The 25,986-nt window shown below is 51.8% G+C and overlaps 12 protein-coding genes across 12 annotated transcripts; 8 read left to right on the top strand and 4 right to left on the bottom strand.

The window, feature by feature from the left end:
* Window positions 1-475: 475 nt before the first annotated feature.
* Z520_02754 (uncharacterized protein) lies at window positions 476-3,195 on the top strand (the record flags this gene model as incomplete). The annotated part of the gene is made up of 9 exons (XM_016773267.1): window positions 476-1,643; window positions 1,706-1,793; window positions 1,846-1,888; window positions 1,940-1,960; window positions 2,009-2,142; window positions 2,196-2,229; window positions 2,286-2,314; window positions 2,476-2,551; window positions 2,668-3,195. The coding sequence occupies 9 exons, from the start codon at window positions 476-478 to the stop codon at window positions 3,193-3,195; spliced, it is 2,121 nt and encodes a 706-aa protein (XP_016635324.1).
* Window positions 3,196-3,870: 675 nt separating this feature from the next.
* Window positions 3,871-5,540, top strand: Z520_02753 (uncharacterized protein; the record flags this gene model as incomplete). The annotated part of the gene is made up of 4 exons (XM_016773266.1): window positions 3,871-4,336; window positions 4,444-4,856; window positions 4,942-5,006; window positions 5,165-5,540. The coding sequence occupies 4 exons, from the start codon at window positions 3,871-3,873 to the stop codon at window positions 5,538-5,540; spliced, it is 1,320 nt and encodes a 439-aa protein (XP_016635323.1).
* An 826-nt stretch (window positions 5,541-6,366) lies between these two features.
* Z520_02752 (uncharacterized protein) lies at window positions 6,367-8,769 on the bottom strand (the record flags this gene model as incomplete). Its single annotated transcript, XM_016773265.1, has 1 exon — window positions 6,367-8,769. One exon carries the CDS (start codon window positions 8,767-8,769, stop codon window positions 6,367-6,369), a length of 2,403 nt encoding a protein of 800 aa, XP_016635322.1.
* Window positions 8,770-9,255: 486 nt separating this feature from the next.
* On the top strand, window positions 9,256-9,622 carry Z520_02751 (uncharacterized protein; the record flags this gene model as incomplete). Its single annotated transcript, XM_016773264.1, has 2 exons — window positions 9,256-9,303; window positions 9,368-9,622. The coding sequence occupies 2 exons, from the start codon at window positions 9,256-9,258 to the stop codon at window positions 9,620-9,622; spliced, it is 303 nt and encodes a 100-aa protein (XP_016635321.1).
* Window positions 9,623-9,739: 117 nt separating this feature from the next.
* Z520_02750 (uncharacterized protein) lies at window positions 9,740-10,503 on the bottom strand (the record flags this gene model as incomplete). Its single annotated transcript, XM_016773263.1, has 3 exons — window positions 9,740-10,211; window positions 10,275-10,381; window positions 10,471-10,503. 3 exons carry the CDS (start codon window positions 10,501-10,503, stop codon window positions 9,740-9,742), a joined length of 612 nt encoding a protein of 203 aa, XP_016635320.1.
* A 1,268-nt stretch (window positions 10,504-11,771) lies between these two features.
* Window positions 11,772-13,624, top strand: Z520_02749 (uncharacterized protein; the record flags this gene model as incomplete). Its single annotated transcript, XM_016773262.1, has 3 exons — window positions 11,772-12,005; window positions 12,093-12,226; window positions 12,337-13,624. The coding sequence occupies 3 exons, from the start codon at window positions 11,772-11,774 to the stop codon at window positions 13,622-13,624; spliced, it is 1,656 nt and encodes a 551-aa protein (XP_016635319.1).
* A 599-nt stretch (window positions 13,625-14,223) lies between these two features.
* Window positions 14,224-15,117, bottom strand: Z520_02748 (uncharacterized protein; the record flags this gene model as incomplete). The annotated part of the gene is made up of 5 exons (XM_016773261.1): window positions 14,224-14,328; window positions 14,377-14,495; window positions 14,557-14,667; window positions 14,718-14,735; window positions 14,793-15,117. The coding sequence occupies 5 exons, from the start codon at window positions 15,115-15,117 to the stop codon at window positions 14,224-14,226; spliced, it is 678 nt and encodes a 225-aa protein (XP_016635318.1).
* A 1,052-nt stretch (window positions 15,118-16,169) lies between these two features.
* Z520_02747 (uncharacterized protein) lies at window positions 16,170-16,893 on the top strand (the record flags this gene model as incomplete). The annotated part of the gene is made up of 3 exons (XM_016773260.1): window positions 16,170-16,205; window positions 16,275-16,358; window positions 16,432-16,893. 3 exons carry the CDS (start codon window positions 16,170-16,172, stop codon window positions 16,891-16,893), a joined length of 582 nt encoding a protein of 193 aa, XP_016635317.1.
* Window positions 16,894-18,749: 1,856 nt separating this feature from the next.
* Z520_02746 (uncharacterized protein) lies at window positions 18,750-20,093 on the bottom strand (the record flags this gene model as incomplete). Its single annotated transcript, XM_016773259.1, has 1 exon — window positions 18,750-20,093. The coding sequence occupies one exon, from the start codon at window positions 20,091-20,093 to the stop codon at window positions 18,750-18,752; it is 1,344 nt and encodes a 447-aa protein (XP_016635316.1).
* Window positions 20,094-21,232: 1,139 nt separating this feature from the next.
* Z520_02745 (uncharacterized protein) lies at window positions 21,233-22,315 on the top strand (the record flags this gene model as incomplete). The annotated part of the gene is made up of 1 exon (XM_016773258.1): window positions 21,233-22,315. One exon carries the CDS (start codon window positions 21,233-21,235, stop codon window positions 22,313-22,315), a length of 1,083 nt encoding a protein of 360 aa, XP_016635315.1.
* An 889-nt stretch (window positions 22,316-23,204) lies between these two features.
* Z520_02744 (uncharacterized protein) lies at window positions 23,205-24,041 on the top strand (the record flags this gene model as incomplete). The annotated part of the gene is made up of 1 exon (XM_016773257.1): window positions 23,205-24,041. The coding sequence occupies one exon, from the start codon at window positions 23,205-23,207 to the stop codon at window positions 24,039-24,041; it is 837 nt and encodes a 278-aa protein (XP_016635314.1).
* A 648-nt stretch (window positions 24,042-24,689) lies between these two features.
* Z520_02743 (uncharacterized protein) lies at window positions 24,690-25,698 on the top strand (the record flags this gene model as incomplete). Its single annotated transcript, XM_016773256.1, has 3 exons — window positions 24,690-24,765; window positions 24,829-24,873; window positions 24,935-25,698. The coding sequence occupies 3 exons, from the start codon at window positions 24,690-24,692 to the stop codon at window positions 25,696-25,698; spliced, it is 885 nt and encodes a 294-aa protein (XP_016635313.1).
* Between the last annotated feature and the right edge of the window lie 288 nt (window positions 25,699-25,986).

Below are 25,986 nucleotides of genomic sequence, written 5' to 3'. Positions count from 1 at the left end.
CTCCGTTGCGAGGAGGCTTGAAGGGTGAGAGCCTTCATCAAAAGGCTAGGGAGTTCCGCGTTGTCATTTTCCCGACAAATAAGGCGACAACTTACCGGTCACGGAGTCAATTGACTCGCGGCAAGAGATATGAACACTACTGAAGACTGGCTGGGGTGCTGGCTCGCTGGATAGCCATTTCTTGAACTGTAGCAATATCCATGGGAGTCTTAAGAGACTGGTGAGAGGAATGGCCAATTGACGTCAATGGAACTTTCATGCTTGGTGCATTTGCTCCGCCCGAGAGTCGTTATGGAGGAGCATGCAGTCATTTTCTGCGTGTATCAAACTCGCCCAAGTAATGGTACCTCACAGACTGAAACACGCATGACGATCTTCGAACCCAATATCACAACCCACAAGCTGCCTGTTATTTTTGTCCTATTTCCTGCTATGACTCAAATTAAATCTATCGGCTAAGACCAGGACTACCCCCATGCGCCCTCGTGGTCTTCGGTTCAACCTCAAAAGCTACGTCGACGCCTCCATGGCGACCCTCGAACCTCAAACTCCCCGTTCCAGCAAATTCCAGCAGCCTTGGGACAATGACGACGTACCCATCATCGACTCGAGAGAGAGCTTCTCCGACGTCGTATTCAAATTGTCTTCGTACATTGCAAAGGCCATCGACGCCGCCTACACCTACGAACAGCTTCGCACCACCAGTGCAGGACATCCCTTGAAACCTCTGATTGGGTATCTAAGCGGAGACTGTCACCATCCCGCGATCGTGGCGGCGTTGCTGGCGGCGAGGTATCTCTTCGACAATGCCGACGCGGACGCGGATAGCGGGTTGAACGAGTCCAGAGCCCTCGCCTGTGAGCTTGTGGCGTGGCAGTTTCTTACGTTCTTGTCCGAGAAGGAACTGATTGATTACCTTCTCTACGAACTGCCCCAGGATCCGAACGACAACACAGGGCAATCCCCCTCAGATTCTGCTGCTCACGCCAATGGTGGGAGGAGTAGTCGTCGCCCCGAGGAGGAAGATCACGCAGACGAAACCTCACCGCTCATGCACGCCCGGTTCGCCGAACACGGCGCGGTTCTGCGGCCTCCTAAACGTAACTCCTTCGACCACATGCCTGGTGCTGGCACATCAAGCACATTCCCAGGTGACGAGGATGATGCATCGCAACGGGCCAACCTGGATGAGTCCATGGCCGGTATGAACGCCCTGGAAATCGCTGCCATTGCCGACGCGAAGAAGTTCCTCTCGCAGAACTCCGTGCAGAAGATCGTCGAGGACATTTGGAATGGCGACGTTATCTTTTGGGAGAATCTTTCGGTGCACGCCGTCAAGAAACCCCGAGTGTACAACAAGCGTGTGGCCGATCCTTTTACCCGTTTGAGGGTGCCCAAGTACCAAAAGGCGTTTCAAGTCAGCTTCTTCCTCTCATTTCTGGCGCTGTATTATGCTGTTCTGGTGGAGAGGGATCCAAGCCACATTACGGCAACAGAAACAGTCTTGTATATCTGGATCGCCGCTTTTGCCTATGATGAGTTCGGCGAGATCAAAGATGCGGGACTCATGTTTTATCAGACGGACTTTTGGAGTTTGTGGGATATTGCCATTATCGGCGTCAGTGCGGCTTTTGTTATTACACGTATGTTTTTTCCCTGAGATATCCCCGATGCCTGAAGCTGGTGAAGCTGACAATTCGCCTAGGGATTATTGGTCTCATCAAAGACAGTGACTATATCATTGATGTTGCATTCGACATCTTGTCCATGGTGGCATTGTTTCTTGTGCCTAGGTGAGCATCATTGAGAAATAGATTGTCATGCGAGATATGCTCACATGGTCAGGATATTCTCGGTTATGAGCCTGAACCCATACTTTGGAAGCCTGGTAAGTCATGCAGGTCCGTGGTCGGAGACGAACTGACGGTAGGCTGTGAAGATTCCAGTGCTGAAAGAGATGGTATGTTTCCGCTCATTTGCGGCAGAGCTCAAACTAATGGTACCCCAGACAAAAGCTTTTTGCAAATTTTTGCCCGTGATTGTCGTGCTGTACCTTGGATTTTTGACTACTTTCACCATGCTGGCTAGGGACCGGATGAGCCTCAACGAAATGTCATGGCTCTTGATCAAGGTGTTTTTTGGGTATGGAGACAGCTCTCTCGATTCCACAAAAACATCAGTGACCAGTGGAACAGATCAAGCTACCTCGGATTTGACATGGCTGTTAAGGTACGTAAATGTCCAATTGACTCACCGATGAGACCACCGACTGACTTGGTCGACAGATCTCGCCATTGTTTGGATATACTCTGATGTATGCAACACTTTCTTCCCACCAGTTGCCACAGCTCTTGATTCGCTCCATAAACTCGAGCCTCGGCGTGAGCTCTGTTGTCGTCGTGGCGTTCTCGTTGGGAATGAACGAAGATGACCGTGGAGCTGGACGGAACACAAGGCTGACTTCAATCCTCGCAGGCTGATTTTCGTCTGTTTGACCAACATTCTTCTCATCACGTCGCTGGTGTCGCTGGTATCCAATTCACTGACAGAGGTACGTTAAGAGAGGGTAGGGTGGCTTTGTCGCAACCGAGGCCATGCTTCAGGCCATTTAAGCGCCTACAGAACTTTGACTAAAGAAGCGCCCACGCTAATTGGTCACTATGGCAGGTCATGGCCCATGCGAGAGAGGAGTATCTCTTTCAATATTCGATCTATGTCCTTGAGTCCAGCACTTCCCGTCGGCTAACTTATTTCATGCCTCCACTCAACCTCTTCCCACTGATCGTGCTGCGGCCACTTCGCCTTGTCCTACCCTCGGAGGAAGTTCGTCGAATTCGGATCTTTGTCCTCAAAGCCACCCATGTTCCCTTTGTGGCGCTGATCTGGGCATACGAGAACTCTCGGACTATGATCTCTCGCTCCCATCCCACCCTGTCTCGAGCTCCCCACTTTACTAGCCGTCCACTAAGTGCAGGCCGGCTGAGTCTCGAGGGGGCCCGGGATTTTGTCAAGTCACCAACTGCGCGACGAGCGCTTAATGAGACATCCCCAACGGTCACACCTGATATGGCTGCGTCCGCCACGAAGTCTGCCTTGGGCACAGCTGACAGCACAGAATTAATCGCTCTGGTCCAGAGACTGAGTGAGCAAGTTGACGGGCTGGCCGCAATGGTCGCAGGTCAGAAGAAGGACTGACCTCCTGACACACCTCACTAGAAGCATACGCTAGTTGCGCGGAGTCCCCATCACGTCGATCAGAAAAGTCTTTGTTGAGATGGGTCACTTCCCAAGCTCCCTCGATACGATATTCCTGCGAATGGGAGAGCCCGGGTCCACGCAATGGTGTCTCCAAGTGCTCGCCGCTGAATGGCGAACCATTGTTTCCTCCAAAGTCTAAGCAGCTAGTGCTCCACCGTCGGCCTTCGAGGGAATGTGGGCGAAAGAGTTTACGCCGCTCCCAGGTTCCGACAGGGTCGCCCTCGCAAGGGTTGTCTCTTCCCCATTGGAGCCGGAAGGGCATGGCTCTGCATTTGCCCCTCAGGACTAGATCCTCTTTTGCACTGGCCATCCTATCGTGTCATTGTTGCCGTTGCGCTAGATAGAAAGTTGCATTCGACCCCGAAATCTCAGAGAAAGCCTGAGCGGCTGTTCAGGCCGCAGCATATGCTCGTGGAGCAATGCCGAGTTCAATGTGATGCTGTCTGCCCTCTGGAATGCAGAATAGGATAATGGAGACAGGTGCCATGGACTTAGCAGTCACTTGATGGCCATCAGGTCGAATCAGTCTAAAAACGTCTGTGATCCCCGCGGATGTGTCAAAGCTAGGATCTCTTTCCACACGGCTCTTTGGACGGGCTTTGTGTATTCGCAATGGATATGCTCGATGCACCTTTTGTCAATCGCGAGTTCCCTTTGTTTGATCCGGCATTCGTGTCACCTGAGCTGTCGGGCAACATTCCGACATACTTCGATCCGCCCTGCGCTGGCTCCCACAATGACAACTCAGAGCCATCGACCGCTCATTCTGATCTCTCTGTTCCAGGCCAAGAACGGTATGTGGAAGCCGCGTTCGGCATAGACAGCAATGGGGTTGGGGATTTCTGCGCCTGCAACTGCGGCGCCGGATGCGCGTTTTCCCAGCCGTGGCAAGTGAGCTATGAGTCTGTGGAAGGGATAATCTTCCAGAACGCAATAACACAGCATGACATCGCTCACACTGCGTCGACATTTGAGTCTTGGTCTCCCATGGGTACTTCAGCCAGCTACTCTTCCGCGACGAGCCCTTCAGCACCATGGGACGAGACAGGAAGAAACAGCTTCTCTACGATCATGCCAGGTGAGTTTCAGTTGCTTGAATGCTCAGACCCTTGCATGAGTGCCACTGGCATTTGGTTTTGTCTAAATATACTATGGGCGACTTCCTAACTCACCGTCTCCCACCAGGGTTTCCTGTACAATCAGACCATCAGCCTGACGGAGAGACCGAACCGATTTCACCAGAGCGGCAGAAAGCAAAGAAGAAAAGAGACAGAGGCCCTGCCATTTGCCCTGTGTGCAGCAAGGTCTTTGACAAACCATGCCTCCTGCGGGAACACATACGGGAGCACGGCCATCAATACAGTTGCTCGAGGTGTCAACAGACCTTTGCGGAGGCAGGAAATCTCGCCATGCACATGAAAATGCACGACGCCGGCCCATACGTGTGCCAAACATGCACCAAAGTCTTCCTCAAGGCAGCAAATTACCGGAGGCACCTCAAGTGCCACGACGAGAACCGCCAGAAGAAAAAGTGCCCTGAAGAAGGCTGCGACAAGACATATTCGTTTTCGGGCTGCTTGAACAGGCACATCAAGTCGGTATGCGAACCAACCCAACTTGCGCAACTTTACACCGCGTCGCACTTGACATTGGACTACAGGACTAATTCGTGGATTTGGATAGCACTACGCAGACTACAGGTGTGGCGACTGTGACAAGTTCTTCAATCGGGCGGATTTAAGAGATCGGTGAGTATGATACCACGATCTTTGGCATTATTTTTTAATCGGGAATCTTATATTCGCCGGTTTTTTTTCCCGCCTTGATGATAACGTCTACCTTTTTACGCGCTCCAACCCTGGACAAATTTCACGTCCCTGTGGAGTGTCTGCTGACTCCTTCCAAGACACCAGGGCAAGCACTGCCAGAAAGCCCGAGAGCGAAGAGCAGCCGAGGGTTCCTTACTGGTGCGACCTCTATATGCGCGGACGGAGCTATCGCAGGCGTATCATCAGGCCGACGAGCAGGTCCATGTGCCTGTCCGGCTCCAAGCACAACCTCAAGCCCAAGCCCAGAACTTGATCATGCACCAGCAACCCAGCACTGCCGTCGTCCAGGGCTTGATGCCGGAGCACCACCTGAACCCAGTCCAGACCCAGGGCCACGTTCAGGTCGCGACGCCACCAGCTTTACTGCAACAAGCCGCTGCGCAAATGGGCCATCAAGCATTCATCGGCTCTGGACAGTGGCTTGGAGTTCAGCCAGCGGGTTATGGCCTTTGAATGGCCAGCCCAGCCAAAGATCGAGGGGCGGCTTAGGAACCTGTTTTCTCGGAACCACAATCACGACCGTTTACGAATTTGCTCCCGCCCCCATTTTTTGGGGTTTCACAGTGCATATTACTCTCATTCTTATGTCCGTAATGTTTGTTCGTCGCCTGGTCAAATTTGTCTGATGCCATGGATACTCGTGCGAGAGAGTGTCCATCTGGAAATCGATGCGAAGGGAACGGTATCCAAAGAATCTAAAGAATGGAATGAGGCACGGAAGGAAGGAAGGAAGGAAGTCTGAGCAAAATATTTTGAATGGGATTTAGCATCGCGTTTTGCATCTGGTGGCGTCCATTCATCTAGTCACCAAATCTACACTGCATGCATGCACCACCTGTCTGCGCTCGCCACCAACTGTTATATGAGGTATATAGTGTCATAATCAATAGTATCCTTCCACCTCAAGAAACGTTCTTCTTGCCTCGTCGTGGCCCTTATGATTGAGACTCTCGGATAGAGTGAGCGGTACACCCGTACCGTCCGCTGGGAGGAAGGGAGATGGGAACGCGAGTCAGGGCGGAAGCAAAAAGAAAAGAATTAGACAACACTCGCCCCTGTTGCCTTCTTGGAGAAGAAATGATTGAATAAACATCAAAGTAGGGTTGAAAATGATATTGTTGTGTCGATGGTCTAATGTATTCTCCTGTAGAGTGGGCGCTAAGTTGAGCGGTATCTCAAACCGTAAAGACAGCCCAGATAGATCATGCTTCTAAGGGCACCTTCATACAATGGAACTCATGCTCCACGGCCAGGTAGATTGAAGGACGTCTTGAGGTCGTCAAATGAATACCCAGTCGAGACCCATCTCCGCAGCTGCGGCTTCCAGACCAGCTTGAACCTGTCTGTTTGCTTCTAGCTCTTCCTCCGCCGCTGTACTTGGCCTCGGGGCCTTGGTGTCTAGGGTCAACGATTGGAGTGGGAGCTGCTGGGTCGCAGGTTGCTGCTGCTGACCCATCCTCGCGACGAGGACCTTGATGTTCTCATACCTCGGATCCAGTGATTGAGCGCCCGGGCGTGAAGAGTGGGTGTTCTGCAGCAGAGCGATCTCGCGAAGCCGTTTCAACAACCGAAAGTCATCCCGCGCGAGGGCGGCTCTGATCGAGCTGTGTGTCGACGGGAATGTGGAGAGGAGGCCGAACCCGAACCAAGCTTCGGCTTCGGCTTGGTGGGAGAGTGAGGATGACTGTGGCGATGAGGGTGAGTCGCTGGACTGGGACTGGGACTGGCTCTGGGTTATAGACTGCGTCAGTATCCAGGATATTGTATCTGCGATTGTAGCTCTTGAAGGATTTGGCGTCGTTGCTATGGTTGATGGTGGCGAGGGTGTTGTTGGCTGAGGAAGGGGGAAGATGGATTGGAAGAGTGACTCGGCGGTTTTGTGATTCAGACGATCTGGTCGGTCTTTTTCGGTTGCATTGGTCAACTGTTGTCTGGACGAAAGCAGCGTGCGGAGCACTTCAATTGACAGTCTTCCTATTTCGGTCTTCGTGTCCGGGTGGCTTGTCTTGTCGAATATAGACAATATTAGAACCATGATGTTAGCATGGGACGACGAATCTTCTCTGTTGCATGCTAAGTCAGGAAGGTATTCCAGACGTCCCTTGATGATCAGTCTCACAAGCACGACGGCGTCGCGTTGGATTTCAAGTCCGAGGGAATCGATTTCGCTCTTGGGGGAGGCAAGGAGTACTGATACTGCCGACGCCATATTGGTTTGATGAAACGCATCTTGCCCCTCGGGACAGAGTGACAGTCGCGTGGCGAGGCTAAGGGCGGGAAGAAGGACCCCTGAGTCGGTGGTCTTGGTGATCAATTCAGACAAGAAGTTGGCCATGTTTGGGGCGGACCGAATGAGTTGTTCGGCGCGTTCTTTGGAAACGACGCTGTTGGCTAGCAGCACACAAATGCTGGCTAAGAAGACCCGCGGCCTGTCAACTTCGAGAGCTCCTATGCAGTTGCGAATGAGGGGTGATTGGGACTCGGAAACCTGTTCATACGTTTCTGCGGCCGATATACTGTAGACCATCTTGAGGATCGGTTCGCGGTAGGGAGCGAGGGCTTGCTCATCTTCATCAGTATCATCATCCTCATAGTCCAGACCATGCATTGCATGAGGTAAGTGGATCAGGTTCCAGATCATGCTGGAGTCCCTCGCAACGATGTGGTGAGTATCCGCTTGTGAGAGGAGGTTGAGAACGGCTTGGCAAATCGAGGCTCGGCAGTCCGTGTCCTCTTTCGCAAGCTCGAAGCCATGCGTCAATAACGAGTGAACAATGTCTGCGGTAGTGTCGATTTCGATCACGTCTCCCGCCGCATGTCCATTGGCCTGGTGAACGAAATTGTGCGTCCCACAGAGTGCTGCTCGGCTGGCCATTTCAATCAGGTCGGCCAATCTCTCCATTGAGACCTGTCCAGAATCTTTGGCCTTGAGCAAAATCTCAAAGGACGTCAGTCCCTCGTGCGGCAACCAATATGTGCCCAGTCTCTGCTCCGCGGCGTTGACAGCCGTGTTTGAGTCTGCTTCATCGTCTTCTTTTGCTCTCTTCTCTTGAAGGGAGACCCATGGCTGGCCCGTCGCATCTCTCGCGGGTTCATCGTAATCGACGCAGACATTGTAGAGGGTGGGAATCACAAGATCGCATTCTAGTCCCTGTGTGACCATTCCTAGCATCGTTTCAATGCCACCACGCTCAACAATAATGAAGCGATTGACATTATTGTCTGCGCAACAATTGGCGATAATTCTGAGCGCAGACCTTGACAGTTCGCTAGTTCCTGCTTGGGCAATTTCGGAGACAACCCTCCTTGCGACTTCAACAACACAGTCGGGGGGGAATATCCCCCTCATCTCATTTTCGTTCGTCGCGCCATCTGGTCTGGCCTCGAGACCAAATAGAGGTCGCCAAAAAGGTACTTCTCGCGTCGAATCTGCAAGAGTGCTAAGGATAGCAGTCTTGAATCCATCCGGTTGTCCATTCTGGATTATCTCATTGACATGACTGACGAGAGAAGGCATAAGAGCCAGGACAGCACGATTCCCCTCGGTTGGCTCAGAAAACGAGGATCTCAGTCCTGATATCACGGCCGAATGTTTGCGATTCAAAGCCTCGTCACCGGACCAATATTGCTCCATCGCATCTGCAAGCCAAAAGCAGGCTTCATGAAGCGATGACAGCGCCATTGCTGCATTGGCCCCAATCAACAAACTGCTGCCTTCGTTCTCATCTATCGTTGGCTGATGGCCTTGCTGGTGCAGATGGAAACCAAACCTATCCTGTCTGGCTTCAAAGAGCCTGGCTAATGGTTTGCTAGCTTCCGCATATTAGGAAGAGCCGCACAGTCAAATGACTGTCTCGCAAGACGCTTTTAGGAACAAAGGCTGAGATGTAAGTGCAAAGTGAAATACATCCAGTGCAAGACTCTATCTCGTTGAACAGCGAGGCTGAGCGCCAAGACATTACGGGAGGGCATGTGCCAGGACACGCCACAATGCAACTTCGTTCCTGACTGTCCTTTTGAAGAGCACGAATAGCTAATATCGACAATATCCAACCCTTCATCGAGCCGAGAGCATTATACGCGTGAAAAATCAAAGTTACAGCTATTCAGCCTCTCCCGGAGAATACCTCAGGCTATCTACCCCTACGAAAGTGTTCTATTTGCAACCATGGGACGCGCAGCGCAAACGATCTCCTTTGCACTATTGATCTCTTCGGTACGTGCCCTCTGGCCCCTTCCCAGTATCTGTTCGGGAGAGCACTTCTTAATTCTTGTTGTAGGCATACCTTTTACTCGCACTTCCTCTCCTGACCGAGGATTCGCCGGTGCCTTCCATCCTGCCACCAAAAATCCAGGTGGAAATCATTCCAGTCCTTCCCCTCTGGGCCCTCGTGAGTCTGGGCGCATATCTGCTGGGACGACTAGGACTGGGCGTCCTACGATTCAACGATACAAAGGAAGCCTACACCGAACTTATGGGGCAACTTGACGAGGCAAGGAAAAGTTTGGATGCGAGGAAAATTCGTTGGGATTGAGGATGTGACACCATTGCGGTCGTCCGATAGGTTTCCACTCTAGTACAACTCTTGCGGATCATATCCTGCCCTCTACTGTAAACCAGAAGCCCAGCGGTCACGCCAGAAGAGCTCAACTTATTTGACGCCATGGGTTTGGGCGAGTTGGTCATGCTCGTCGATATCAGTCGCCTCCCAGGGATAGCAGATCCATACATCGGGAACAGTGACGGCGGCCAGATACCGGTTCTCTTTGAGCATGTCTTCCGGAAGGTGTCCTTTCTTCTCCTTGTCCTTGTTATGCAATACGAAGATGGAGAATTTTGTCTTTTCGGTTCTTCCTTGTTGTTGTCTGGCCAGCTCCACGTCCTTTTCCAACTCCTTGACTGCGTATTCGAGAGTGGTGCGCGTGTCATCAACCTCGTCAACGATCAGGACACTCTTGCCAATCAGATTCTTCATCTCAAGTGAGGATAGATCCAGCCATTGTGTCCGCGTGACTTTTGTGCCAGGCTCCTCGACAGGGTCTGAGCCGGAAAGTTGTTCGTAGAGCGAGAGGCCAATGGCCTGGATGGGGATGTTAGGAGCACCGGGTCGCTTGAGGAATGATCTAGACGCTCACTTTGTCAGTTGATGCTCACCTTGTCGTTCGATCTCGCAGGTCTTAGCCCACCTCAGGATTCTCGCTGGCACATATCCACCACCTCCAATGGCGATCATGAGATTGGGCTGGAAGTCATTCAGAATCTTCTCGGCCGATGTCTGGCATAATTTATGGACCTGATGACTTGCGTGAGTCGATATCTGAGAGAATGCTGGCTTTGAAAAGCGGTCGCATGCTGTTTAGCCTGCGCAGCATTGATACGAACCTCATTGTACGTGACGTAGACCTTTTCCACCATTTTGGCGGCTGCACAACCGAGAATTTAGAGAAGCTTTTGAAATGGGAAGGCCTGCCTAGTCAGGGGACGATGAAAGGGAATCTGTTGCAGGTCGAGGTGAGAGTCACATCTTTTCTTCAGGACCCGTCCAGCCCAACAAGGCGCGGGAGGCTCTCGGGCAAAAAAAGTTCGCTTCACCAGTTTTTGCGCTGCCTGCGGCGAGGGAAGGCCCCCGCAACTGCGGAAAGGCGTCATGCACTTCAACGTATACAAACAGTGGTCGGTACGGTGGAGGGTTGAATTCTATGATGCAATTCCATTTGCAGCCTTTCTCTGTCAGAGGCACCTCACCTGTTCTGATCAATTGCTACCAGGGAGCCAAATGTTGACTTCAATGAATTTGCATCTCTTCATCCAGATGGGCAAGATGCCCGGGGTAAGAAACTTCGAGACCACATACCGGGTCCCCAGACCGTCACATACCGGCCGATACCGCCTTACGCCGTCCCCGTTCATACCTCCGGCCCCCATCACGAGGGACTTCCAAGCTGACCGTGATTGCAGTACGGCCAGATATTATGTATCTGAGCAGCGCCATCCAAGGGATTACTATTTTCCCCCGGATATTTCTTGACACTCTAGCCGCTTTAGGCTTACATAACGGCCAATTGAACTACAGAGTGACCACGTGGTGTGATGTCGAAAAGGAAGTTTGATACTTGTGCGAATACCTCCACTAATTAAGTACTGGTTCTGCTGGCCATTGCGATGCAATCGCGGTTTCCGTCTCGGCTTCCTGGCTTACTAACCTTTCACGCGATGTGCCGGGCCGTGTTGAAGCCTACTAGGTATGGCTCAACTGGCGGGTGCCGTGAGGACGCTTTCGAGCTGAGAAGAGTTACCTGCACGCTGACTACCTAGTTATTGTGCTTGACTCTCCTAGGAATCGTGGTATGCAACGCGGGATTTCGGCATTTCAGACACTTAACCGCTCCAGTAGCGCAAGCACGACCAGCAGCGTCAACTAGACTTGTGGAGGACTTGAACACTTGTCAATCTTCATTTAGGGGGCCTCTCGAAACGTTTCCCGCCTCCATGCCTTTCAACTTTGTCAACTCTATTTGAGCCTTTACTCCTGTACTCAATCGCGGATTTAGAGTTGCTGTATCGACGTCGCCGACTTCTCAACGCTGGGTGAAAACCTGTTGCCTCTCCCTGCATCTGAAGTACCTCCATGGTGTCGGCGGCAAGCGTTCAGATGTTAGCAAATCCGCAAGATCTGACATACAATGCGCCCCAACAAGCCCTCAGCTGCCTCCCCCAACGTCTTCTGGCTCGATGCAAAGACACCCACAAACTTCAAGTCGACGTCCGACTTCAGAGACAAGAACATCATTGCTGTCCGAGCCCAGCAGTATTCGGCCCAGAAGCGGTTGGAGCAGGCCTCACTGTTTTTTGAATGGCAAAATTATGGCTCGCAGCTTCTGCATGGACAAAGTTCATCGTTGTCAGGTTACGGGCCGGTAAGTTCAATCCGGCCTGGCATGTCGGTAAACACCACAGAGTGCTAAGGTGGAATGCCCTTGAACCACAGAAAGAAATGCCATCAGGAACTTGCCAGACAGAAGAAACACTTGAACGCGACGCCGAAGGACCCCTCGAGCGAAAGATCGTCAAGAGACGGCCCCAGCGGCAACAACGTGTACGCCCAACAAGAGCTACTCAGGGTTCGAGCATTAGGAAGGTTGGCTCGTTGTCAATGCTTCTCCAAGGAGGAAACAGCGACCCCTTTTCTGCAACGCCTGTTCCTCTGTCTGCTCTAAGGCATAATTTAATACTAACTATCCAACCAAGGTCTCTGCGGACGATCTGGGCAGACGAAGTTGGAACATCCAATGGGGCCAGAATTCTGGTGCCTGCGCAAAAGAAAGTTTACAGGTCGTACGTGTGCCATGAAGCCGTGATGCATGCCCTCCTAGCATACTGCTGGTCAGTCCTCGCTCGTCTGCATCCCAACAACAAGGAACTATATTACAGTTGCGCACTTGACCATGAAACTCAGGGAATTCGTGTGCTGCAGCGAGTTATATCTTCGGGACCCATTACAGGTGACGATGTCGAGGTCGCCGTGCAGACGATCTTGTTGTTGTGCTGCTCAGCGGTGTACCGATCAAACCTTGATGCGCTCTTTCACCACTTGCAAGGACTCAAGCAAATGATTCAGTGCGTGGGAGGGCTCGACGGGCTCTCCTGGATCAGAAAAGAGATTCTTATCTACCTTGTTGTACGAGCGGCTGCTGCTACGGGCACGTGCAGCGTTCTCGACTATGTAGACTGGGACCCTGGGCAGTGGTGGCGCGAGGATACATCTCATTGTGAGACCACGCCCGACCTAGTAACAGGTCGCAAGAGATCAGCCGAGTTGGGTCTTGGTCTTCCGTCCCCCTCAGCCTCGCCGAGAACGAGCGACTTTCGCTGCATTTTCGCGGAATTGCGTGAGCTGGTGGAGGTGGAAAATCTCAAAAGGCGGATGGTTAATGACGATCCAGAACACATCAACAAGCTGTTCCGCTGGTCTTTTCTTCGGCGACAAGCCGTCAGAGCTCGAATCTTGGACTATTGGTATGTCTTAACAGAGCCGACGAATGCTGTCGAACCTTGCTCGCGGACTTCGGCGCCTACGACGGTGCACCATGCATCTGTTGGTATGTGTCTTTGTCTAGCCCTGCACCTAGTCATGGCTTTTGGTCTAGAAGCATCACTCCTGCATGGTACATGGGTTTCCACGATCCAGGTCTGGCACATTATGCTACTCAGATGCATGCATAAGCTTGGATTTGAGAGCGAAGAGATTGACCAATCCCATCCGGATGCATTGGATCTCCTGTGGACCTATGGCATAGGAGCCTATGTGGAACAGCTGTCCCTGACCCATGTGCTTCGAAAGGAGCCTAACTTTTGGGTCCCCTATACTGCTGAGCGTGTGGACATTCAATGGTTTTCTGCTCGATTCGGAATTTTGGCTCGAAGGCTTGGCTACAGACAATATCAAGACGTCGCTGTGCTTTTCGAGAAACGCTACGTCCACATAGCATCGCTCCAGGACTCTGTTCTTAGCAAGATATTCGACTTTGGCTGTTGAGACTATGTACGTTCGGGGCCGATCAAGGTTGTTCGTGCGCTCGCTGTCGCGACCGGATCGTGGCATTCACCGTGCAGTGGCAGCAAAAGCGTACCTCTCGGACACGACATTGGGCGCCCACGGCTTCGACCGAAACGACAGATAACCAAGGATTCACCATCATGCCGCGCAATGACCTGATGTCTGAATCCGTGCATAGAGCAGCAGACAGATTGTGATATGAAGCCGGATCTCACAGCGATTTGAAGTGTAGTTGAGTTCCGCCTTGCCCCCCAACGGAAAACACGGCGATATCACCACCTGGGCCTGCTTGGCTCTTTGGCGCAAGATGGGATGCTGGCAAATTGGTCTCGGGATCAGGACTTGCCCTGGGTTCGCCTGGAATGGACACAATGTCGAACCCAGTCCTTCATGCGCTACTGAACATCAGGAGTGAAGTATCTAAGTTTCACGTGCGAAAAGGCGTCTGGCTTTGTCGAAGCGTCGGGGTCTCGGCGACTCGTTGATGGGAGAAGTCGCCAAAGTATTGGATCTCTTGTCGAGGATAAGAGCAGCAATACTCTCAAGCCCTGTTCAGCGTGTCATGCTCGTACGCTATCTCAAGGCTTGGTAACTTCCAGCTGGTCAAGGCCATCCACTTCGTCCGCGAACTCCAGATTATCGAAGGCTTTGTCCGCGTCGGCTTTGATGAGATCAACCATCCCCTGCGAATCGTTAGCCACAGTCCTAATGGCCATGTGCTCAAGGCTGACCTGAGGCATGATTGGCTTGCCGGAATTGTCGGTGACGTATCGGAAAGGCATCTCTGTGGACTCATGCTCATCCAATTTTAGCTCCGGAAAGTCGACATAAGGGATCTTATCGAGGGGAACTGGTGTAAATTGTCAACACGAAAGGCCCCATGACGCGCATTTTCTTTACCGCCCTCGTACTTTGATCATTGATAACCATTCGCGTTACTCTGACAGCTGTATCTGTAGTCATTTGTACGGGGCCTAGGCGGCGGCCGGAAAAGCCCTTTTTTCGCAACTCGCTGGTGCGGTCTGTGGTTGTTAGATACCCATGCACAGAAAGGCAACAAGTGGCAAGCTACCTCGCGGGGGATCATCTCCTATATATGGTGATCAGCAATAAAGAGTTGCCAATGGAAGGTACAATTTCGGTGTACCTAATATGCCACCAAACAGAAAGACATCAAACCCCGCAGCATCGGTAGGATGCAGTTCCTGCTTGGCAGCCGGATCGAGCAGGCAAATCTTATCCTTTTTGTGGGAGAAATAGGCCTCGATGCTGTCGGACCTAGACTCTGCGCCCAGCCTTACCAAGTCTTTCAGATCCTGTGATTCGAGCAGAGACTGAGGCAGAGAAGACAGGATAAAATGGCATCCAGCTTGTTGTGATTCTTGGGCAATGGTCTTGTATTCCAGCGCGGACCAGGGACCGAGTTCTGGGTCGAGATGCTCAACGACAAAGGTGAAGTTGTTCTGGGACATGACTTTACCGTGTCACATATAGCGTACAACTAGGCAACGTTAAAGCCATCTTCAAGTTGGGAGTTGATTGTGCAAAGGGAAAAACCCATGAACTGGTCGTTATCCGTCACGTGCGGGTATTGGAGGCACCACTGGGATTTCAGGAAGCAGTGGGGTTTTCTCGGGGAAACGTACTAGGTAAGCACCCGAGCTCTTGGCACAGCAACTAGTCACGCTAGTCCAGCTTAGTCATAGCCCTGAATGAACCGATGCTGCCAAGACAACATGATTGGCGGCGGCATTTCATCATTCCTTCTCACCAGAGTCACTCACTGTTCCGCACCCTGGACACCTTGACACCTTGACACTCTCCTCCCTCCTGCACCTCCATTTCCCAGCGTCAGCTTCAAGAAATCTCCAACTGCCAGACCAAAACCAACCCACCGAGACCGTCTCGCGCTGGTTCTCGTTTCCGCTGTTCCCCAGACGAATCCTCTGCTCTACCTGGAAACCTTGTCCACAGCAACCTTTCCCACAGAACCCCACCTTCACACACCCATACAGACTTACCAGTTACCCTCTCCTCTGCTCACCAACCCAAACCCAACCGCAGTCCTCCTCCATTGGCAAACCTGTGACACTTTGTTGCACCCTTTTTCCTCCCGACTTTCTTGCTCATACGAGTCTACGGCAGCATAATCCGTCACCTGGTCCATAACATTGCTCGCCATTATCCTCCTCTGAAACGACAACAAAGGCGCTCGGACCCCTCCCTGTACCCCTCCGGCATCATCCCTCTGACCTGGTCACAAAACCTCACGAGACCCCTACGAGCGACACTATCCGTCTCTGAGACCTTCCCAGAACCCCTTTCTCGAATACCTCCTCTCAAATCCGACCTCCTACAGAGTCCTTCTCGACAAAGATACCACAAGGTCTGATCGATTGCACCTTCCTGTTGGCACTTGCTTCGGCAGGGGTTGCTCCCTTCCACCAGATACAATTAATCCGCTGTCAACGTCCTCCGCAAGCCAGAATTTGAGGATCAATACCTGCAAGAAGGGCTCGCAAACATGAATCCACATCAGAAAAACAAGATTGACATTAGCGTAGGGCACAGCGCACTCGATCCAAATCCTAAGAGACGACGAGGACTGACCAAGTACATCTTCTGTTAGAAACTGTCGGCAGACGAGCAACGTTTGTTCAGACTCTATGGCAAACTCCCAAACAAAAAAGACCTTTTGCAGAACAAGTTGAAGGTAACCCATCCTGTGGCCGGGGGCTCCTTTCCCTTAAACGAAACAACAAGATTCTGACTAGACCTATCTGCAGGAACGCAAGTACTTCGACTCTGGTGACTACGCACTTTCCAAAGCTGGCAAGGCCTCAGACACGGGCGTCACCACAATCGGTACCGAACACCCCAAGGCCGAGGAGATCCCGCACATGTCTCCGCTCAATCATACTCTTTCACGCTCCGACTCTATTGCCCCAGGAACCCCCGGCTCCCTTGCCACTTCTCCAGACAGCTCGGGCCCAACACAACTGCCCCCAGTTGGCGGTGGAGGACCAGGCGGCATTCATCGGGGCAGTATCAACGGAATCCCCGGCGGCGGTTTGCCCGGCGCGGCGGCAAGCAGGAGCCCGGTTAAGGAGAGTAGTTTTCTGGCACGAAGTGCGAGCATGGATGAACATGATGGTAATCAATCCTCTGAGCAACAGGGCACCGGGAACATGTTGGAGGGAAGTGTCAGTCCACCGGTCCAGAAGGCAGGAATTCCTATCCGGAGATGACCTGCAGGGGCGCATCATATTTTCGCGTGAAAATGGTGTGATGAACGTGGTTGAGCACAAACACTTTGTTGCGCTGCCTCGGAGGTGAATAATCAGCGCGACACGGCGAGAAGGCTTTGTGGAAAGCAACAGATGTTAACCATACCAATGTCAATACGGGCTGTGTGGATGGACCAGAAGGTATCGGCGCCACTCACTCTGCCGATCGATTAATCAACCCGCCAGGATCAGATTACAGCTCTCATCATCGCTTGGTACACTGAGTACGAGAAAACAACCACTTGATTCTGGTGTGGCAGTCAACAAGGCGAAGCACAACGCCAACATAAAGTCCTCGACAGTCCTTACGGAACCTGACATCACCGGGATTCTTTGCTCCTTTGTGTACGTGTACGGCTTACTTTGACTGCGGATCCCGACGGCCAGTCACCCATTTCCAAGTCTATGTACGGTATCTTCCTCTTTTGTAATTGGCCATGGAGGCTGGGCGGCTGAGAGAAAATTCCCCGAAAGGCATCTTTTGAAAGCAAGCAAAAAAAGAAAACCACAAACCACAAACCACAACCAAAACAACACTATCAGGATACTGAAAGACTACGTTCTTAGGTATCGACATGTAAGGACGGGAGGATACGAGTTCCTAGCACAATTCCTCGTGTATTCCTTTTTATGGAGCTTTTTAGTCAAATTCCACGAATCTTGAACGCCTGTCTCTTTTTCTTTCTCTTCCTTGCACAAGCGTGCATGTATGTATCCTTGAAAAACTAGGACATTCGAAGTGCGATTGGGCCAGGTCAGTGCAAAACTTCTCCCTCCCCCCTCTCCATCTCCTTCCTCTCCTGGGTCCTTTTGTCCGGGTCGTGATGTTGAAGCAATAATGGGCAGGCAAGGGTGTAGGTTGGCCTTGAGCAATATTTTCATTCTCAATCTCAGTCTCATTCTCAGCCTAGTTCTCATTTGAGAAATACTAGATCAGAATTTGACTTTCGACAATTCCTCCCTCTCTCTCGAGATGCTTCTTATATTCATCTATCACGGGTTGGTGTGATGACGAGCGTAGGATACTCTATTTAGATATATAGAAGTACCGGATGGCGAAACGTGGGCTGGTGGTCTGTATCCCGCGACTTGACTGGCCACTGTCTCGACAAGATCGGGTCTCATGGCTTTATTGATACGGTTTGTAGGGTAGATTACGCCAGGGGAATGAATCGCTATCACTATTCTCAATCGTCCAACCATCATCCAATCGCCCATTCTGCGTTCTGTCTCCCATTCCAACATGAGGCATCTCACTCAGCCCAGAGCGGGAGATATCCCCCTGTCCTTCGGCCAGAATCTCCTTTGACAAAATTTCCTTGGACCTTATTCTTTCTCCAGCTTCTGTTTGACCTTGCAAATCCCCTTCCTCCCTCAAGACCCTCTAATGCTTCCTCCATGCGCTGAAAGCCCATCCTGCTTTGAAAGTGCTGAAGCGCACTGTGTGATCCGCAATCTCAAAAGCTCCTAGTTGGAAGACCCTCTCCACGGCAACTTCATATCGTTTTGCAAACAAGCCTTTCCCCCTTTTCCTCTCTTGTCCCTTTCCCTCAGAAGCCCAACGACCTGGCCAAAGCATCTGGCATTTGCGGTCTGCTATCGACATGTCCATTCGCTTGCATTTGGTAGTGACGCGGGTGAACCGGTTGTCGCAGCTGCAGCCTGGCTCCTGAATATCTTGCAGATGCACCGGCTTCTTGCTAGATTCGCCTTTAAGTAAGACTGTCACAGCGGTCCTCGGAACTTCGCAGCCATCTTCGCATACTGGTTCCGGCGAGGAATTTTGCAATTTTGATCGAAATCTCCTCTTCCCTTGTTCAGTCAACCTTCCAGTGATCACCATTCATGTCGTCTTCTTTGCCCAACCACAACTCGATAGCGTAGAGGGACATGGTTCCTACCAAATTGACCCATTTCCATAGATTGCCGTTTGTCACTGGTTGGCCGTTGCCACTCCACCAAGCACCAATGGTTTCCGTAAGACCGGGTGCATAGCCACCCATGGTTGTGGCAAAGTGCTGCATGAGAAGGCTCGTGTAGACCGCGATGAGAATGCTGGGTGAAAACCAGGATAGAAAAGCGAGGAATTGGTTCGCCGCGTTGGAATCTTCGAGAGACGGCTCCATACTTAAACCGGTGGCACCACTTTCGTTGATCGCTGGAATGATGCGAGTGGAGGAATAAAAGACAAAGAGTCGATAACCAAGAGAGATTAGCACCGATGGTGTGACAGCTTTGAAAGCCGCTGCGACGAAGTCCAGTGCGTTGACGAGGGCACCTGGAAGAGACGACAGTGCGGCCATGAGGGCCGTGTAAGAGGACATGATGATCGGTGGAAATGGTGGAAAATCTGGTGCCGAGCTTGCCATACCAGCTTCTGAATGGGGAACGTTGGGCTTGTAGTCTGTGAAGATTTGATATATGCACAAGACAATGTAAGCGAAAAGGAGAGATGATTCAGTTGCTGTGCCGCGACCAGAGACCACTCCATAGGCGCAAAGAAAGATAGCCGATGCAATGGCAATGCCAATGAGAGTCGAGTCGAGGTTTGAGATGTCCGGGAACTGCAGAACTCGCCAGAGGAAATAGACTGAACTTGACACGACGCCCGCCGAGGCAGCAAGCAGGGCAAGAAGCCATGCATCGCTCCATTCACTTCTGTTGACCAGCCATCGAGAGAACTGCCCGATGGCTTGTATGACCAACAGACTGCAGAAGCCCTCGAGAAGCTGAAAAATGGGCGACGACCACCGCAATATGACATCCCATCCGCCGAGGGTCACATTCTCCAACAGGCCTTCTCTTCCAAAAACAGCCAGCCAAAGCGATGGGCTAGGTTTGAGAAAATCCTTGCTTGTACGGAACGTTCTCTCGACCCAGCCCGAGCTATTGTCTGCATCGACTGAGAATCTTCCGAGAGCCCAGATGCACAAGATTGGCAGCACGAGCAATTGTAGTGCCCGCAGGATGTTTACTATGGTCCTCCTAAAACCTGGTCCATCCGGTGTCGAGATTCGAAGCAATGACAGGCAGAAGTAGAAGGATGCGATAGAGAGGGAGAAGGCGAGACCGGCGTCGCGTCCGCCAACGTCAAAAGTGAGAGGTATTAATACGATAATGAGCGTGAGGAAGAGAAGGGCGGAAAGGGCGCGGAAGAACATTCGGTCGGCTGGCGGGGATGAGATGCGACGAGGGGTTTGGCGTTCAGAACCAGGAGTCGACGTGCAGGTATTGACGCGGCGGCGCTTTCAGTAGCATAGACTGCGTCTAATGATTGTTGATCGGTCGGTGGGTTGCTATGGTGCCTTTGGGGGCGTTACTCGTTCTGCTAGACAGGTTTTGAGGGATTCGTGGTTGAGTCGATGTCCGAACTTTCACATGTCATTCCGATGGCGACAAAGACCAGATTTTGTTTTGGTCTTGGTGATGGCTAGGGAGCGCAGGTGGGTTTGAGAGATTTACTGTGAAGAGAATGTAGGGCGAGTAAAAGAAGTAGAGGTGGAAAGAGGATGTCGCGTGCACCAACGCGGGATTGATTGCAGGGAAGCAGGGCCAGGCAAGGACGCACCGCACCCAAGCAAGATTCGAAGAAGACTGTGAGTTGAGCGAGCCACGTCAGGTGCTAGGGCAAGGGAGAACAGAGGACAGTGGACAGTGGACAGCTGGAAACAGGCTCTGGTGGATCTTTGGTCAAGTTCTTTTTCACCCTGCTTGTTTGTATCTTGAAAGGGCCAAATAGCTCTGCAGTCTTGAGATTTTATTGCTACAAGCCAGACCGTCGTTCGAGCAGTTCTCCCTCACCGCAAGATTCACAGTGGTAGTTGTCCTCGTAGTTGGTGTATTCTATTAACTAATGGACCCCCACTGCGATCTGGATTCCGGGCAGAGTGGCTGTGGCGGTAACACCCAACACAGTTAGGGTCGGGCTCCGTTGATCCCCGCCTCAGACCATCCATGTGATGAGAGAAGAGAACTTGATACATGGGCTTCCTGAGACAATGGTATGCGAGCAGAGCAGCGTTCATTGAAGCGCCGTTGGTAGCAGAGTAAATGGGACACCTACGAGTTAAGGCCAGATCGTCGCCTTGCAGCGAAGCAAGCGCCATCGCCATCGCAACCTGTTCGGATAATTTGACACGGACCTCGGTGGAACAATAATCCGGATCACCGTTCCCCCAGATTTTTGACTGCGATCGAACAAAAAATGTTGTTCAAGCATTTGGCAGCTTCTAAAGAAAACTGACGTGAACCTCTCCCTCTACCCACTCCTGAATTGTGTATGCTACGCAGGATGATCAGGATGGCTGCCGAAACAGCGACGAAGCGAATCAAGCCCGATCCCCTCATCATTGGCACCCACAATGGTCACTTCCATGCGGATGAAGCCCTTGCAGTCTACATGCTGCGTCTTCTTCCCGAGTATGCCTCTGCTGCCCTTGTACGCACTCGAGATCCCACGCTCTTAGAGACCTGTCACACTGTCGTCGATGTCGGTGGTGAGTATGACGCCTCCAAGAATCGCTATGACCACCATCAACGTTCCTTCGCAACTGCCTTCCCCGACCACAAGACAAAACTCTCCTCTGCTGGGCTAGTCTACATGCATTTTGGCAAAGCCATTATTGCTCAACATATCAAACTCCCAATCGACCACCCCGACGTGGACCTGCTTTACCGTAAACTGTACGACGACTTCATTGAGGCGGTCGATGCTAATGACAACGGAATTTCAAAGTATGATGGTTCGCAGCTGGAACAGGCAGGCATCGAGCAGAAGTTCAAGGACAGTGGAATAACACTTGCAAGTTTGGTCAATGACTTGAACCATGAAGACCCTTTGACACTGGGTGCGCCCTCACGGTCTACTGAAGATCAGCCTCAGGCTGAGGAGGACTACAGATTCACTCAGGCTTCAACCCTCATGGGTACCGCTTTCTTGCGCAAACTCCATGGCGCTGCCACTGCCTGGCTTCCTGCACGGGCCATTGTCAAAGAGGCATTTCAGTCGCGCAGCCAAGAACATCCTTCTGGTCAACTGATTGTCTTGCCACGCGCCGGTATACCTTGGAAGGAGCATCTGTACAATATCGAAGATGAAGACAAACTGCCTGCAGACCAAAAGATTCTCTACGTGATATATCCCGAAAAAGAGGAGCCCGGGTCCAAATGGAGAATCCAGGCTGTCAGCAAAGACTTCTCAAGCTTTGAAAATCGAAAAAGCTTACCAGAACCGTGGCGTGGCGTGAGAGACGAGGAGCTAGATGCTCTCCTAGGTGACGCTGTTGAAAACGGCGCAGTCTTTGTTCATGCAAGTGGCTTCATCGGAGGTCACAAGACCGAGGCTGGTGTCCGGGCTATGGCTGCCTTGGCCCTAGCAGCCTGATCGACCAAGATGCTATGATGTTTGATACATCAGATTTCCACTCAGGAAATTCCATCGATGACCAAATCCGTCATTTGGCTCCCAGAAGCTGCGAAAAGTGAGCGACGGTCCGGGGTGGCCCTCGAACAGAGAACGAAACTTGGCCCAAGTTGTCCGAGGCACTTCGGTCGACATATTGGCCGAAGGCAACGTACTCTTCTGATTTCAGGTCAACGACTGTTGGATTTTGGCCACATGACATCAAAATTTGCTGGTTCCAACCCTCCCGGGCCTACCCTTCGCATGATGGCATTACGCTCTATATCCGTCGGTGTTTCAGGGCGATCCTGAGAAAGATCCTAGGGTAATGGCCATGTCTTTCCAAACCTCAAATGTGAAGGAGAAATATCTACGACTAGAAAATGCCTCTGAGCTGAAATAGAGAAATGAGGACTATCACGGGAGAGAGGAGCAAAAGGGGACGAAGACTAAAAGTTGAGCCCCAATAACATGACAGTTTTGGAGGCAGACGGGACGTTTTTTGGGGAACAGACATTTCCAGAAGCAGATAGCAGGGGGGCAGGATACTGAACCAAAGCAACAGGTCCTGCCAGCGGGACAGATGAAGTAGGCGTCTTCATGCAGTATTACTATTTGTTCGGACGAGATTCTCCTTTGGTTTTCCCCATCGCCTCCTCATAGAGCCGAGGACGTAGAATGAGCTCCACCTATACTTGGCATGGTTTCTCCGATGTATGTCCGCTCCTCTATCTCCCTACCTACTCAAGGTTGCTATGTACAGAACACGCCTTTTGCGGTGCAGCAGTCTCTTGCATTTACCTGAGCTCTGTCTCTGGGCTGAGTCCCTGAAGCTGTTTTGAACCATCTTGCCCTCATTCTGTAGGACAAAATGCCAGGCTCAACTGATGGCGAGGTGCTGCCAGTTGCAATCTCGTTCTCTCAGCGTTCAAACGGCACGATCGCAACAGTGACCGTCTCAAATCCGAAGAAGCTCAATAGCCTGAATACGACTGTCCTCGATGCCTTTCTCTCTTCAGTCCCTCCGCTTGCTCAAAGGTCAGACCTGCGTTGCGTAATTGTGACTGGAGGACCCTGTTCTGTTGGCCAGCAGGCGTTTATCGGTGGCGCCGACATCTCAGAGATGAAGGACTTTCCCAACGCTGAAGCAGGACGGACATTCATCAACAAGCTCCATCTGGCATGCAAAGCCCTTCGGGATTTGCCCATGCCCGTGGTTGCTCGTGTCAATGGGCATGCCTTGGGTGGTGGGATGGTCGTGATGGCTTCAGCCGACTTGCGCATTGCTACTTCGGACGCCCGCTTCGGAATGCCTGAGGTCCAGCGAGGCGTGCCCAGCACCATCGAAGCGGCAATGCTGCCTGCGCAGATTGGCGCCGCGAGGGCCCGGAGGCTTCTCTTCCTGGGTGATACGATCTCAGCGCAGGAAGCGGAATCTTGGGGCCTGGTTAACAGAGTCGTTCCAGCTGATCAGTTGGACAGAGCTGTGGAAGAATGGGTTGGCAGGCTATTGATGAACGGGCCACGTGCCTTGCGTACTCAGAAGAAGCTGTTTACCATGTGGGAACAGGTTCCACTGCGAGAAGCAATCGAGGCTGGTGTGTGGGAATTTGGCCCACCTTTTGAGGCGGAGGGTTTTGAAGCGGAGGGTAGGAGGATGATGAATGAATTCCAGACACAGAACAGGCGGAGGAAAGGCAAACTTTGAATGCGAAATTGCTGTCCTCCACAGACACCGAACATCGATACTCGAGCGGACCCGCGAGGACACGACCATCTGAGTGGCGGCATGTACAAGGCTGATATGCAGATCTACGAGATCTTTGGCAGTAAGGTACTTCATGAGATCCGAGCTATACCCTTCCACAAGACATCTAACAAGAGCGGGAGAAAATGTCATCTCGAATTTGACGCAGTTGGTTCTATCGTCTGCTCTAAACATACTGTATTTTTTGTCGAGCGTAGAGACTACCTGCTCTGCGGATTTGCAGAACGTCCCGACATTCAGATATCGCCTATCAAGGTGTGTTCCAACAGTACCGAGTACTGCTCGCAACCCGGCGAGGGGCATTTGGCGAGGCTGAAAGGGCGATAGGGGGCGAAGGGCACTTGGAGGTGACTGTCGAATGGGCTATGGCTTGGCAGGGGTCGAGTGACGTCACAACCCGTCATGGAGATTCAGAGGCCCCGACGCCCTCGCCATCAGTCTTTGTCTGTGCAATTTCTCAACTTTGATCCCCAGAATCAAGTTCCTGAATATCATTTCCAGAATTCTTGTAGCTGAATTTGATCACATACTCCTATACTTGTGCCACAGATCCCAGATTTCCGCTTGCAACGTGTTTTGCATTTCGAGATGGCTTCAACAGACCAATTACATATCTCCAATCTCTTCTCGCTTGAGGGCCATGTCTGTCTGATTACAGGTGGAGGTGAGGAAAGGCTGAAGTCATGATTTGAAGATTGTTATACGGAGACTGACCAGGCCTGACCAGGAACTGGCATCGGTCTCATGGCCGCCCAGGCTCTAGCAGCAAACGGTAGGTGACCACAACGAAAGATTACAGTATGGTCCAGCTCGCTGACCAGATCTTGCCATAGGTGCCAAAGTTTATATCACCGGAAGGAGGCAGGAAGTTCTCGAGAATGCCGCACGCACACACAACCCACAGTCATCCAACACATCCCTAAATGGCCAGATCATTCCCATTGGACCCTGCGACGTGACGGACAAAGAATCGCTAGAGAAGCTAAACGACGAGCTGGAATCCAAGGAAGAATACCTCTCTCTTGTAATTGCGGCTGCGGGCGTCTCTGGCCCTAAGGGATACCCCGACACCAGCGACGCCAAGCAGATGAAAGAGAACCTGTGGCAAGAACAAGTCGAGGAGTGGAAAGCGACCTATAACACCAACGTCATTAGCGTGTTTTTCTCGGTGGTCGTTTTTCTGCCTCTTCTCCAACGTGCACCTCGCAAGCTCGATGCAAGCGTCATTGTCATCTCTAGCATGTCTGGCTTGATGAGACACTCTCAAAGCCATTTCGCATATAATGCGGCAAAAGCAGCCACAGCACACTTGTCACGGATGATGTCCAAGGAATTTGCAAAGACCGGTGTTCGAGTTAACAGTATCGCCCCGGGGTACTTCCCCTCGGAAATGACTATGAAAGAGTCGGATGAGCGGAATAAGGCTCATATGCCTGACGAAAAGGTCAAGGATAAGGGCCATGAGGTACCTGCCGGACGGTCGGGCACCGACGAGGAGATGGCCATGGGGGTTATTTTCCTGACAAAATGTGGTTATGTGAATGGAGAGGTGTTGAAGCTGGATGGAGGAGTTATGAACGAGGTTGGGGGCGGTTGAGTGGTGAGTTACATAAGAGAAGTGAAGTGGGCTGTTTGATGCTGCTTGTCGTCGGATGTGGCGCTGGTTCTTCGGGACAAGCGTAGGAGTCGAATAGGAATCGATTCCAGTGAACACCCTTGAATCGAATCCCTCAGGAGTCGAATCCTGCTATAGACTGGCTGTATGGACGGACCTGGCACCTGGAGCTAGTTGACTGGAAAGAAAAAGAATTGAAGCCTTGATCCTTGGTCCTCGAAATGGGATGACCGTGTATCGACTCGCCACTGAGGTTGGAGTTGTGTAGCT

The sequence above is a fragment of the Fonsecaea multimorphosa genome (genome assembly GCF_000836435.1).
Source record: "Fonsecaea multimorphosa CBS 102226 unplaced genomic scaffold supercont1.4, whole genome shotgun sequence".
Taxonomy (NCBI): domain Eukaryota; kingdom Fungi; phylum Ascomycota; class Eurotiomycetes; order Chaetothyriales; family Herpotrichiellaceae; genus Fonsecaea; species Fonsecaea multimorphosa.
Note: the sequence above shows the minus strand (reverse complement) of the source record. Positions and strands in the feature narration are given on the sequence as shown.